The 13,929-nt window shown below is 33.6% G+C and overlaps 3 protein-coding genes across 5 annotated transcripts; 2 read left to right on the top strand and 1 right to left on the bottom strand.

The window, feature by feature from the left end:
• Positions 1-269: 269 nt before the first annotated feature.
• On the top strand, positions 270-2,959 carry LOC107482754 (zinc finger transcription factor YY1). Its single transcript, XM_016103322.3, has 6 exons — positions 270-589; positions 828-886; positions 1,348-1,547; positions 1,834-1,923; positions 2,033-2,176; positions 2,325-2,959. The coding sequence occupies exons 1-6, from the start codon at positions 504-506 to the stop codon at positions 2,853-2,855; spliced, it is 1,110 nt and encodes a 369-aa protein (XP_015958808.1). The 5' UTR covers positions 270-503; the 3' UTR covers positions 2,856-2,959.
• An 867-nt stretch (positions 2,960-3,826) lies between these two features.
• LOC107482577 (COBRA-like protein 6) lies at positions 3,827-6,993 on the top strand. 2 transcript variants are annotated; one of them, XM_052261103.1, is made up of 6 exons: positions 3,827-4,022; positions 4,156-4,235; positions 5,345-5,801; positions 5,891-6,044; positions 6,254-6,516; positions 6,590-6,993. In XM_052261103.1, the coding sequence occupies exons 1-6, from the start codon at positions 3,971-3,973 to the stop codon at positions 6,859-6,861; spliced, it is 1,278 nt and encodes a 425-aa protein (XP_052117063.1). In that variant the 5' UTR covers positions 3,827-3,970; the 3' UTR covers positions 6,862-6,993. The 2 variants fall into 2 exon arrangements, with proteins under 2 accessions (XP_052117063.1, XP_020995446.1); XM_021139787.2 differs by having other exon boundaries at positions 6,581-6,993.
• Positions 6,994-7,941: 948 nt separating this feature from the next.
• Positions 7,942-11,119, bottom strand: LOC107482755 (uncharacterized protein At4g06598). 2 transcript variants are annotated; one of them, XR_008008555.1, is made up of 6 exons: positions 10,935-11,119; positions 9,441-10,179; positions 9,109-9,184; positions 8,865-8,991; positions 8,289-8,596; positions 7,942-8,171 (listed from the first exon to the last, which is right to left on the bottom strand). XR_008008555.1 is itself a non-coding variant. In XM_016103323.3 (5 exons), exons 2-5 carry the CDS (start codon positions 10,160-10,162, stop codon positions 8,397-8,399), a joined length of 1,125 nt encoding a protein of 374 aa, XP_015958809.1. In that variant the 5' UTR covers positions 10,163-10,179; positions 10,935-11,119; the 3' UTR covers positions 7,942-8,396. The 2 variants fall into 2 exon arrangements, 1 of the variants encoding a protein (XP_015958809.1); XM_016103323.3 differs by having other exon boundaries at positions 7,942-8,596.
• Between the last annotated feature and the right edge of the window lie 2,810 nt (positions 11,120-13,929).

Genomic DNA, 13,929 nt, shown 5'->3' with positions numbered 1-13,929 from the left:
TGTTGAAACACATTTTCAAATGACTTAATTAAGATTAAAAAGAAACCACTAAAACAGTGTTATTAACGCCCAAAAACTTAGAAGTACAACTGGGCTGTTGAATGAATCACTAGATAGGCAAATTGGGCTTTTAACCAAAAAAGTAATTGGGCTTAAAATGAAACGACCATCATTAATAAAAAAGACAAAAAAAAAAGAAAAAGAAAAAAGAAAGAAAATGCAAAACGCAGGCTTGGGGAGTGACGTGGGGTTTAATGTTCGGTCGTTTTGAGAAAAGCATGAAGCAATTCAATCGAACGAGAATGAGAATGAGAACGAGGACGAGAACGATAACCCGAAGCTGCTTCACCCTCCTTCAATTCTTCTATTTTTCTCGTCCTTATTTGACTTCTGCTATTCCTCCTTGAAGCCCTAACCCTAACCCTTATCCACATTCAAATTAGGATTCCTCCTTTCGTGATTTTGCTTCCAACTTGCTACAAACACAGACACACACTCATACCATGGAGACTCAGTTCAATCACAACCTCTTCGAGCGGCGTCCCTTCCTCAAATCCAAGGCTCCCGCCGTTAAATGGGTCAAACAATGGTACCTAAACTTTTTCTTTTTCAATTTTCTGCCTTTTTTTGTTACTTTTTATTTTATGCTGTTCTAGGTGTGTGAAAACAACTGAACAAGTTCTATGTCCTCTATTTGTTGTTCCTTACGATAAATTTTGGTATTTTGAGCCAAGGGAATTATCTGGAAGATTCAATGATATTTTTGTAATCAATTTGATTCAGTTTGCAATATATAATGCTGATTTTGAGAATAATTTTACTCTCAGGGTTCCTCAAGACGTTGTAGCTACTGGCGGGAAGTGCATGCTCCTAAGATGGGTAACAGGTTTGTCCGTTTTTCCCAACTTTGCACGTGACCTTAAGTAATTTCTTACTCCTTGTACTATTCTATTTTATTCTGAATGAACTGAACTGAACTTGAATCCATCAAATTGAACACTCATACTTGTATCATGTATGATTGTTCTGGTTGTCCTTGGTTGATTGATGATGTCCATAATTTCATGATGGTTTTTAATTTGCTTCAAATTAACTCTACAGGTATGAATTCGCCCTTATGTAGAGAATTCAAGGGGCCATAATTGGCACTTGGTGTACAGTCTGTTCATGATGATGCATTTGTGTTTATATATCTTGAATAATTGTAAACTTTGGCTTTGTGTCATGTGTTGCTTGTTTCTTTTCAAAAAGAATAAAGCTATGAACGTTGTGATGAATTAATGTTACTCTTTTATTTTGTGATTGTTGTATTCTGTCTGAAAGTTTCCTTTTTTCAACTATTGTCAGAGGATTCCTTAAAGGCCTTGAAAGAAAAGGAAAAAGAGCCTTCTGCACCTGAGCCTGAACCAGAGCCAACTACTGAAGTACTTTTCCTATGCAGCTACGAGGGCTGTGGAAAGACATTCATAGATGCTGGTGCTTTGAGGAAGCATTCTCACATCCATGGAGAGAGGCAATTTGTTTGCCACTATGAGGGATGTGGAAAGGTAGTGAGCTTGTTACTTCAGATATGTGCACACAATATCTAGGACCTATTCCCGTCTAAAAGGCTTGAGTTGGGATGAAGGCCCAAATAATGCAATATAAGTGTGTGAAGTTGATGTTTCATGGCAGTAATACACTAAGTTCAAAATAGATCCTTATCAACTAATTCCTATCGGTTTCATAATAATGGCCTTTTATTTATGTTGTGTTTTAAGTTACAGCTACCATAGTTTTATTTATTTATTTTTAACATATAAGGGTTCTAAGAATGTTTCGTTTCTATTGCAGAAATTTCTGGACAGCTCAAAGTTGAAAAGACATTTTCTCATTCATACAGGGGAAAGAGATTTTGTGTGTCCTCATGAAGGTTGTGGTAAGGTGATAGATCTATCTTTTAAAATGATCTGTTCTAATACTTTCTACTGTGTTGTATTGAATTCCCTACATTGAATCACTGGTGAGCTTAAATATTAGTGTTATTATCCAGGCCTTCTCCTTGGATTTCAACCTGCGGTCCCACATGAAAACACATTCACAAGAGAACTATCATATCTGCCCATACCCAGATTGTGGAAAGAGATATGCTCACGAATACAAACTAAAGAATCATATTGCGTCTCAGCATGAAAAGGTTGGGTCATCTGTCCTGTTCTTGGAACTTGTATATATTGTTTTTGTTCTCATCACTGATGCTGCATCTTCTCATTTGAAGCCTTTCAATAGGATATCTGTGTAATGTCTCTGCATCTTTGATTCATAATTTCAATCACATTTTACAGAATGCATCAGTGGATTTGACAAAGTATACTCCACCATCGGAAAAGCCAGCGAAACCAACTAAACCTGCTAGTGGAACTTACGGTTCTGCATCATCTGATCGCCCTTATGCATGTCCTTATGAAGGGTGTGAAAAAGCATACATCCATGAATACAAGCTTAAACTCCATTTGAAGAGGGAGCACCCAGGCCATGATGAAAATGCTGTGCGTGCACAAGCTAATGCTGACAATGAAATGGATGAAGCGAGTGAACAAGACGCCTATGGTCGAAAACGATCAAATGGTAAAAGTCAGAAGCAAAGTAGACCGAAACCAAGCTTGAAGTTGCCTCCTGCCAAAATCGCCCAACGAAAAGGGTCAGCTCCTACTCCAGCCGCATCAAATGCGATTAAAAAGTCATGGCCAGTGAAAGAAGAAGTCTACGATGAAGATAGTGAAGAAACAGAAGAGGATCGTGACAACGTTGAAGATGGTTGGAGATATGCTGCAAACAACGATGATGACGATGAGGAAACAGAATATGAAGACTGAAATTTACCTATGGCTCTCCCCTATATTTTATTTATCCAAGTACCATTTTCATTGACACGATTTTATTGGTTATTGCAAGTATATATATATATATATATATATAGCTCCATTTAGAAAAAACAAGAGGCAATATTGGTGATTGGATGTATGATTATGGTTTGATGATGAATTTATATTAACTAATAAAAGATGACATTATTATTTACCTGAAGGTTTCATGTTTTTCGATGGCTCAAACTAGCACCAATTCACCATTTTAATCAATGTGGATTCACTGGATTGGTTTTTGGTTTTGGTTTGATTACAATTATTCGAATTGAGTTCACCAATTCACTAGCTTAATTTATTTAGAAACAAGAGTAATTGAAATGTGGCTTGGACCCAAAATAATCTATAATTTATAATGTAGAGATTAGAACAATAATTTCTAATCGTTATCTATTATATATAATAAAAATTAAGAGGAATTCAACGTACAATATTTTTTAATAATTGTTCTTCATCATATATAATATAAATTATTTTGGAATTCATGTATCATGCAAAATATGCCCCGTAAGTAAACAACAAATCCGTACGCAAATGTTAGATGCTTCAATGTCTTTGGTCGTCTCTCCAACCATTCCACTATGTCTTCGCTTCTTTGCATAATTGTGTATTAGTAAATTGCAAACTCATAATTTTAGTACATAGTAACATATTATTAGTAACATGTAACTTATTATTTCCCCCAGTATCTTTTAGCATATTTTTTGACGGTCTATATGAAAAATATAGAATGAAAAAATATATATGCAATCTTCAGTTACCGAAATCCGAAGGAGAACGTATGGAATTTGAAGGCTAAACTCAAGAATGTTATGAGTCAGAGACACATATCCTATGCATCCTGTATTTACGCATTAAATGCAGCCTTAATTTCTTTCTTCTCTTAATATTCTAATTTGATTGTGAAAAATCAAAATGAACATTACAACACTCATCGCTGAGTAAAACACAGCTAGCCATATACATATACCCCCTTTTTATTTTTCAATTTCCTTTTGTAAATAAAAGTTTCAATTTGTAACATCCTTTATTTTATTTTTATTTGGGTTCAGGAGGATCAAAAATCAATGGCCAACATTTTGGCCTTGATAATATTCTTCATCTCCTTCTCCCTCTCTTGTAAGGACCTTTTCTCCCAATTGTTCCACGTAGTTTTTACATATACCCTTTTGTATAAGAAGCAGCCAAAACCCTTTTCTTCTTCTTCTTCTTTCTTGTGTTAATTTTTATTACCTTTATTCTGAGAATGCAGATGGATACGACCCGTTGGATCCTTCTGGCAACATCACCATCACATGGGATTTCATAAGTGATAATGGGGCTACGGTTGATGTAAGCAATTCTTTTTTCTGTTACATATTTATTTATTAGTTTTTTTAATAACAAGTATTTTAATCTTTTATTTTCCGGGGCCACCATCACCATGTGGGAAGGTATAAAAGTGATACAATCAGTGCTACACAACCTGGTCCTACGGATTTTTGTATCCGATTTTAAAAAAAATTACATCAAATTGATCATATTTCATTTTTTCTTGGGGTGATCTGATCTTGAAAAAAAACGTGTTTTGAGAATGTCTGCGGAGTTTGGATTTGTTAAGGAAAAGAAAGAAAAATGGGGGCCGCCGTACTTGTTTGTTAGGGTTATGTTGGGGTGTTGCTGAGTTCAGGTTCTCATTTGCTGCTGTCACAGTCCTAATTTTCTGTCTTCCTTATATGCTTCCAATGGTTTTGCACCACGTCACCCAGGTAGATTTTGTTTCCTTCAAAGTAAGGACTAACGAGGGCATTCTAGTACTTTTGCTCTGTAGAGAAATGCGAACATTTGGTCCCTCAAATTTATTCATAAAATTATAATCGATTTAATTTGGATTTCAAATTTTACAATAGTAATTTGTACTGGCTCTTGAACTAATTTCCATGAATAGCGTATTGATTTTGTAATTATCTTGCTAAGATTTGAACTTATTTAAGTTTTATGTGATTCAGATATGTTAGACTTCCTATAAGCTTAATTGACTCGTTAATATTCTTACAAAAATGATAGTAACAAATTCAATTAAAAATTTTAGAATTTTGGAAGTAGTCAAGCTCTAAAAATTTTAATACGTCTCAATCACATAAAATTTGAGTAAAAAATCTAAATTATATTAAATTAATATACCAAATCATCGTTAATGAAAATCAGTTTAAAAGTTAATACGAATTACAATTATAAATTTTGGAATTCAATTTGAATTCATTAAAAATTTGAAGATCAAATTAAGTCTAATCAGCCAAATTGATTATTAACTCACCGAAATGCATAAGATTGTTGTGGTCTCTCACCTTGCTTCTCTTTTAATTTTCCTCCTCCTCTTTATTTATTATTTATTATTAAAAAAAAAAACATAAATTGTTTTAAGTTTCAACTACTGAATTGAATTGAATGCATGGTTGAAGGTGAAGGTGTCAATATACAATCTGCAACTGTTCCGGCACGTGGAGGCGCCGGGATGGAGAGTGGGATGGGCATGGAAAGGAGACGAGGTGATTTGGGCGATGTGGGGAGCAGAGGCAATGGAGCAAGGTAACTGCTCCAAGTTCAAAGGCCAAGACAAACCACACTGTTGCCTCAAGCATCCTCTCATCATTGATCTTCCCCCAAACGCTCCTTACAACCACCGCTTCTTCAACTGCTGCCGTGGCGGTCTCCTCTCTTCCCTCACTCAAGACATCACCAAGTCCGCCGCCTCCTTCCAAATGAACTACAACAAGCCAACTCTAGATGCAACCACCGCTTCTTTCACCATGCCGGAGAATTTCACCCTCGGCGTCCCCGGTTACACCTGCAGTGCACCCTTTCAGGTCCCCCCTACCAAGTTCACCGCCGATGGACACCGATGGCAACAAGTCTTAGGTACCTGACTCTTATCTGACCAGATCAGTCACTCGTATAAAATACATATAAAATACATATTAAAATATCTGTAAAACAAAATTCTGCAGACACGTGGAATGTGACGTGTATGTACTCGCAGTATCGAGCATCGCCTGCACCGAAATGCTGCGTCTCCTTATCTGCATTCTATAACAGCACCATCGTTCCCTGTCCCGTTTGCAGCTGCAATTGCAAAGGCCTACCAGGAGCACATTGTATCGAGTATATATATATATATATACACGCACACTTTCTCTTACTTTTAATTACTGAGGTACAGTCGACTTTACGTGAAGTTGATAATTGATAACCGTTAAATGATTTGACTGATTTGACTAAATTTTCATCTAACGATTTTCAGCTATCAACTTCACGTAAAATTGACTCCATCTGAGTTTCCACCTTATCTGATTGTATTGAAAATGTTGCAGTTCTTCATCATCGGTGTTGCAACTGCCACAAGAAGAGTCATTGGAAGTGGTGAGGTGTTCGCGTCACATGTGCCCAATTCGAATCCACTGGCACGTCAAACAGAGTTACAAAGAGTATTGGCGCGTAAAGATCACCATCACAAATCTCAACTTGGTCAAGAACTACTCGCAGTGGAACATCGTTGTGCTACACCCTAACTTGCGAAGTGTGACCCAAGTTTTCAGCTTCAACTACAAGGCCCTCCCTATCTACGGCAATATCAGTAAGTTACTCTGCAGTTGAAAACTGTTAAATGATTTGACATGTTTGACTAAACTACTTATCAGACGATACAGGGATGTTTTGGGGGCTGGAGTACTACAATGACATGTTGCTGTCAGGGAAGGATGGAAATGTGCAAACAGAGATGCTGCTTCACAAAGACACAGAGGAGTTCACATTCAGAGAAGGATGGACATTTCCGAGAAAAGTTTCATTCAATGGGGAGGAATGTGTCATGCCATCTCCTGATAACTATCCAAGCCTCCCTAACAATGCACATCTTCTCACTTTCTCCTCCTCCTTACTTACTGCCCTCTATTTTCTTCTCTACATTATATTCTTCTAGATGATTCCAATACTCATTCTTCTTGTACAATTTCACATTTCATCTTCGTTTCACTTCGCCACAACATGTGAAAAAAAAAAGCAGCAGCCATTGTTGTTTAGGAACAAGATAAATACATCTTTTTTTGGTGTACTCGCTTAAAAGTATGTGAAATTTGGAAAGATTATCAAGATTTTTATTTACACGTTAAAACCAACCACCAAAATTAATAATTATGTATTTATGTATAAATATTTGTATAGTATAATTAGTTTTAGTATATATTTTGTATTTCAATATATATTCTATACTAATGAGTAATGAATGATTTTGGTAATTGACTTTGATGTACATTTAGTATTGTTGAAATATTATATATATTGAATATAAAGTATTAAATTTAGTAGAATTCATGCTATCAAAAATAAAGTTATAGTTTATTTTTAGTGTGTTTAAAATTGATGTCCTAAACTTGTCTTGGAAGAACCTTCTGTGTTGTAGGAGTTACGCTGCAGTTTTACAACACATTTTCAAATCCGCCACCAAAAATAACTATCTAAAATATTTTATATTGTGTGTATCAAAATTAAACTTGGATTGGGTTGAGTAACGTTTCTTTTGCTTTTTAACATTCGGTGTTACTCCTTTTTTTTTTAATCTACAGCATACCAAGCTTAATGCAGAAATAAATAATAAAAAATATTAAAAGAAGAAATTAGTCACGTCCGATTCCTTTTTTGCGTTCAGTATTCATTATCGCCCCACTCCAATTATTATTATTATTCTTCCATGCATATGGGAGTAAAATGAGTAATCCACGTAATTAAGATTCGTTATATTCCACCAACCATTATGTTGGCACAGCAGAACCAAACCTAAATACATGGCTAGCATTCTAATCAGTATGGAGTCGTTCATAAAGAACCAAATAGGAGAAATTTGTATCAATAAACAATTAAATATACAAATCTTACAGAACACATATATTTTAAATAAAATCAGAAATACATGCCCAGTTCAATATGAAACATAGTGCTTAGAAGAAGCCATGAATTTTCATTAGAATCATATACCAAACATTAGCTTAACATACATAATCCATACAAATAATGCACATTCGAATAGCTCTAAAGATATTTTGCTGTCTGCAGGCTGAATTCAGCTACAATGATAGTTCACAAGACATGGGGCTTACAAATACACGAGAAATGAATGGAAACACACAGTGAGAGAATTGAAGCTGTTACCACCTCCGGCCGATCAACCGACCAAAATAGAATAGGATTTCGGCTGACCACCAGGTGCACATCAAATGATTTTCCTTTTTGTTTCTGTTTTGGTTGGGGGAGGGGGGAATTCGTGGTAATTGATATTAATTAAAGCATACAGAAGCCAAAGACTTAATGCCGAAGCCAAAATAAGCAATGCGGGCAGAGAGAAGGGCATACACTGGAAATCTCTGCACAATCCCGCAGAGGGAGAGGGTGCAATTTGGTGACAGGCGATGCAACACCGGTTGAATGAAGATGCAAGACACAGCTACAGCTACAGCAAATCTAAATTCGAAGTGCGCCAGTAACAGGGTCACGCCCTGAACCGGCATCCTTGTGTTTTAGAGAAAGGTTAGCAAACTGGGATTCAAGGTCTCTGCTATTTGTGCGCCGATGGCTGGCAGAGGGTTGCTGTGGCTGCTGCTGTTGCTGCCGATACATTGCACGTAATCTTCCAATCTCTCTTTCCAGTACTTCCTGCTCCACTGAGTTTCAGATTGCATAAAAACATATCAAACTTCGATAAGCAAAAAGTAATTTTTTTTCTACTAAGATATCTGATATTATAAAAAAATAAAATAGATAATCAAAATGCAGCATAACATCCCAAGAATTTCCCTAGTTGTATATGAGTGAATATATAGCATCCCATCAAAATGCAGGTATTTAGATTGGTACACCAATAAACAAATGACTTCCAAATTCCAACTTACAATAAGACCTATTAGCCTATGTTCAATGGTAGAAACTTACAATATTTGATAAGCTGCTCTTGTGCTAAACTTTCTAACCGTTGCTTGAGAGCTTTGTTCTCCATACTCAGGATGAGATTCTGCTGGTTAAGAAATTCAAGCTCGGCAGATACTTCAGATCCTTCTGCCTATAAATTGACATACATAAAAGAGTAAATAACAAAAAAATAATAAATCAGAATAAGAAAATTTCCAAAACAGCATAGAAAACATGATGCATATCATTGCCTAATGCTAAAAGCTACCTGTAAACCTTGTACATTTCTTTCTAATTCAGCTATGTATTGAAGTTTACGAACTCGTGAACGCTGAGCGAATTGCCTGCAACACAATTTATTCAAATTTTTAGTCCATGCAAATTTTCATATACATAAATCAACTGAGAGCATAAAATTCTCTCCAAGTTTCATTACAAGGCAGGTAAATGTAAATAGATCAGACTAAACTTGACTTGTCACTAAAAAGTCATGCTTTAATAATATAATTTCCTGCTAAGGATTCTGTCTTGACAAATTTTGACAAAATAAATGTAGAGAAAAAAGCAGCAGAGGAAATTCAACAAAATAACAAGACATACTGTTTAGCACGTTTTGAATCTGTTTCAGTAGCAGATGACTTTGCATTTGAACCATCCTTTCTTTCTGAAGATAATTTTGCATCCTGTGAACCAGATTCTACTACATCATGCTTTTCATTGGCCGTTGATGGAATCCCATCTGCTTCATGTGGCGGGCACGACAGTCCTGAACTCTGAAAAGCAACATTTTCTTTGACAGCAGGAACACCACCTGGATGTGTGGGAGGATTCAAACAAGAGTCCCATGCCCTATTTTTTATTTTAGTTGAGTTCATTTCTGCATACATGGGCATATGACGAACATCTTTGCTGTGATTTAAGTCTTGAGGTGACCAAGAAGGAATAGGTCCTAAATTCCTAAATTTAAACTCATCCTTATCTGCATAACCGATGTTAGAAACATTAGTGTTTTCCAGGTAGGCAAAAGAATCACTGGATGAACGCCGATGACTGCCCCTTCGTACAGGTGTCTCTGGCTCATTAAGGAGATCATCAAGCCATGAGGGTTGTTCCTCTATAATAAAGCTCTCAGATGATGTCCGTTGGTGGAATCCATTTCCCTCTCTTGGTCTCTGCGCAACCTTTGAACCTACTGTAGGATTCGGCATATAATCAGCATAAGCTTGGGAAACACTAGGGAATGGGATTTTAGGAGGAAGCAGAGCATGCTTTCCAGAATACATCAAATTTCTGATGCCCGAGGAGCCCTTTGAATTTGCCATAAAAACGGAACCAACACCTGTGAGAAACATGTTATGAATCAAAAATACTGAAGAATTTGCCAGGGTTATACACTAGAGGGTAAAGATAAAAAGGAAAATTAACATAAGGCAAGACAATGAAATCTTATGTGCTTATATGTTCTCACTTCTCATTTAAACTCTTACCAAAAATCTATACCAGTTTAATAAATAGACACTTCAGGGATAGAATCAAACGATTAAAAGAAAAAAAAAAGAATATTTTTTTCTGAAAAATATTGGCTTCCTGGCAAGAGAACATCCAAAATCACTTGGGAAGGTACAGGGTACAGATTGAAACGAATATTCCAATCAAGAGTTCAGCTTCGGGGAAAGAAAACAATAATTGCAACGGAAGTTGAAAAACAAAACGCTGCTCTATCTCAACCAGCTTAAGTTTTCTGTTTCATTTGCTCAGGTTTCCATGACTTGATAAAAATTTAAAAAACGAAGATCGCAACTTAATATTGCTTCCCTTCACATAGAACTACCCCCCTAAAAGATGAATTTGCAAAACAAGCATCAACATGCAATCAGAGGAATGAAAAAAGGAAGAAGAAGAAGATCCTGCAAAACAGGAAAACAGTGCTCAAAGAAGAATCGAAATGCTGCAATGTGCGAGGCTCGGTAATCAATGGACTAGTAATTATGAGCTGATTGAACGAATTGAACACCAAAATGTTGCAAGCGAAAATGTTTAACGCAATCTGGTTCCATAAAAATCAAAAACCAAACGCCGCCGAAAAAAAATCACCTTTGTAGATTGAAGATTCGAGATCCCGAAACGCAATGCGAAAAGGGCTTGAAATGGAAGCAAAGTTTCTCTCTCTCTCTCTCCTAGGGTTCTCCTCCTTTGTATATGGCAACCACCTCTTTCTTTCTCTCTCTAACTTTCTCTCTCTTCTCGTTGAAGCTGAGGCTGAATAAGGTAACAAGGGCCTTTGATTCTAAACCAGCAAGTAATACTGTTCCCTCAATCTTTTCTTATTTTGCAATTTAACCCCCAAATTATTGGCTGTTTTTATTTCTTAAAATAAGACAGGACAAGACACTAAAAATAGGATAAGATATTTATGAATAGAGATATAAAATTTTGTGTTTTTGTATTTTATTTAGTGATAAACTAAAACAAATTATAAAAATTTAATTTATTATCTTTTTTTTCATTCAAAAAATTTGAGATGAAAAATATAATAATAAAAAAATATAATTACGAAAAATTAACAAAAATAATAAAAAAAATAAAAAATAAGTTGTGTCCCTTATTAGTGTTTCTGTATAAACGCAAAATACACTAATTTAGTATTTCTGGACACACTGTCTCTGTCCATATCTCCGTCAAACATGATTTTGTGTCTTTGTGTTCATGTTTCAGTGTCCTGTCTCAATTATTAAAAAAATTGAGAGTGTAAAATGTGATTTTTAACTTTTTATTGCTCTCTCATATTTATTCTTGATCCTATTTATAAAATTAATGATGAGATATTATATTTTAGTCTGTTAATTGTTAAAAAAATGAGAAGATCCATTTCCAATAAAAAAAAATTAATTCGTTATAGATCTGAACTGCGTTTAAAAGTCTACAATTAACTAATAAATTACTACATATACAAAATTAATATTTAAACCTTTAATATTATTTATTTAAATGGACAAATAAATTAACCATTCCACAAATCTAAGTTGATTTTCGTTCCCAACTTATCTAATTACCGCACCATCAGCTTAATTAATTTTTATTTTACACTATAACTAATTTATAGGATTATATGTTCTAGATTTTAAAGCTTTTTCACCCTTTTAAGACAAAGATAAAATCCCTGAGTTAACTTGATTTTTTTTTTCATGAACAAAAGGGATGATGCCCAAATAAAAAATTAATTATAAAAAACACAGTTTTAAAGTGAGTTGTGCCAAACAGAGTCAACAAAGAAAAATGCAGAATGATAACAAAAAATAAACATGACAACTAAAATCTAAACATGACTAACAGAAGCTAACTTATCCACGTAGGAATTCGCTTTCTTGAATTTATAGTGAAACTTTGTTACAACTTGATTTTGATTTAACACATTATATTTATTATTGTCATTATTAAAAGAAGTTATATATGAATAATTAATTATATAGTATAGTAGTTACGATGGTTATGAAACTTTAACAATAATTAAAAGGTTTAATTACATTTTTAACAATATATATGAATTTTTGTAAGGTTTAATTACTCTGTTAATTCCTATAATTTTACCAAATTTTTAATTAAATTTCTATATTTTTTTAATTAAGTTTTTGTATTATTTTTTTTAATTGAGTTCTTACACTTTTTTTTTATTTGAATCCTGCACCAATTTTTTTTAGTTGGATTTTTATATAATTAAGTCAATTATTACCAAGAGAGTTCTAATCGAAAAAAATTGATGCAAAACCCAATTAAAAAAAATATAGAAACCTACAGAATAATTAAATCTAATTAAAATAGTATAGTTAAAATTATAAAAAATAACGTTATAAAATTACTTAATAGATCTGAAAAGTAAAAAAAAAATATTAAAGCATCTAACATAATTGATAAAAAAATAATAATAATAATGAATATTAGTTCTAATGATACAAAAATTTAAAACGAATAATAAAAAATTATTTTATACAAATTTTAATCTTATTCGAATAGCTCAAACTCCTAAAAGAAAAAACTATAGTAGCTGGAGTTTCTATGCCATAGAAATAGCGAGTGCTCTATTCTTCAATTTAAAACTACCATAGTAGTTAGATTGTGTCCCAACAAGTTGTGTTACCCAAGTGAAAGTTTAATAGCTCCCAATAATCCTACTATTATTAATATGCATATTATTACCATTGATTATAATTATATAGATGCCATGGGAGAGGAAAATCTTGAGTGAGCATTTCCATTTGATTCTGTTGGTCTTTTTATATTGGCAACCGAGGAAATGTTTATATATGCACGTAAAGTTGAAGAGTGGGAGTATATTTATTATAAAAAACATAATAAAATACAAATTTAATTTTAATGTACTATTAGAATAAAAATAATTATTTTTTATATTAATAACATAAATAATTATAAAAAATAAATATAATTGTACGACCGTAAAAAACGGCATGAATGCATCCAAATAAAACTGAATAAATAAAGGAGAATGCAAGTATGTAAGCATGAAGCAGACAACTAAATCCACACAGAAAGGGCACAAAAGGACAACTACTCCCCCATACGTTCCTAAGCTCAGAGGATGTCCTTAACATAGAAATCTCTTTCTTTTTTTTGCATATGGTAGTTGTTAAAGCTTTTGCAACTCCATGTGATGTTTAATATACAATACTATACTCTTTCAGGCTTTCTACTCTGTGAAATATTTTTCTTTTTTAAAAATATAATCCATTTAAGAATTAGTTTTACATGTTTTCATCTTCAAATTATATTAAACTTGCATAGGGTTTAAATTTACATGTTATTGTTATTATTGAACTATTCTTTTATTTTAGTCTATGACAACAGTCAAAAAATTCTGTGACTCACAAGACTTCTTTATTATTGTCAATTTGTCATGAGCTAAGATGAAAGAATAGTTTAATAGTTATTAATAATCTGATAAGAAATAATGACCAAATATATTAGAATAGATTTGATAAATTTTTCATTTTTCAAAAATTATTTTAACTATATATTTAAAAAATACATACTAAAATTTAGGTTAATAAAAATTAAGAATGAAATGTAAATATTC

Source organism: Arachis duranensis, chromosome 4 (genome assembly GCF_000817695.3).
Source record: "Arachis duranensis cultivar V14167 chromosome 4, aradu.V14167.gnm2.J7QH, whole genome shotgun sequence".
NCBI lineage: Eukaryota > Viridiplantae > Streptophyta > Magnoliopsida > Fabales > Fabaceae > Arachis > Arachis duranensis.
Note: the sequence above shows the minus strand (reverse complement) of the source record. Positions and strands in the feature narration are given on the sequence as shown.

Bases quoted from the DNA above. Each gene is read 5' to 3' on its own strand.
- LOC107482577 (XM_021139787.2), top strand. From the start codon at position 3,971: ATGGCCAACATTTTGGCCTTGATAATATTCTTCATCTCCTTCTCCCTC. The intron at 4,023-4,155 runs GTAAGGACCTTT...CTGAGAATGCAG, and splicing joins CATCTCCTTCTCCCTCTCTT to ATGGATACGACCCGTTGGAT. The intron at 4,236-5,344 runs GTAAGCAATTCT...GCATGGTTGAAG, and splicing joins ATAATGGGGCTACGGTTGAT to GTGAAGGTGTCAATATACAA.
- LOC107482754 (XM_016103322.3), top strand. From the start codon at position 504: ATGGAGACTCAGTTCAATCACAACCTCTTCGAGCGGCGTCCCTTCCTC. The intron at 887-1,347 runs GTTTGTCCGTTT...AACTATTGTCAG, and splicing joins GCTCCTAAGATGGGTAACAG to AGGATTCCTTAAAGGCCTTG. The intron at 1,924-2,032 runs GTGATAGATCTA...GTTATTATCCAG, and splicing joins CTCATGAAGGTTGTGGTAAG to GCCTTCTCCTTGGATTTCAA.
- LOC107482755 (XM_016103323.3), bottom strand. From the start codon at position 10,162: ATGGCAAATTCAAAGGGCTCCTCGGGCATCAGAAATTTGATGTATTCT. The intron at 8,992-9,108 runs GTAGCTTTTAGC...GTCAATTTATAG, and splicing joins GAAATGTACAAGGTTTACAG to GCAGAAGGATCTGAAGTATC. The intron at 8,597-8,864 runs GTAAGTTTCTAC...TCTGAAACTCAG, and splicing joins AGAGCAGCTTATCAAATATT to TGGAGCAGGAAGTACTGGAA.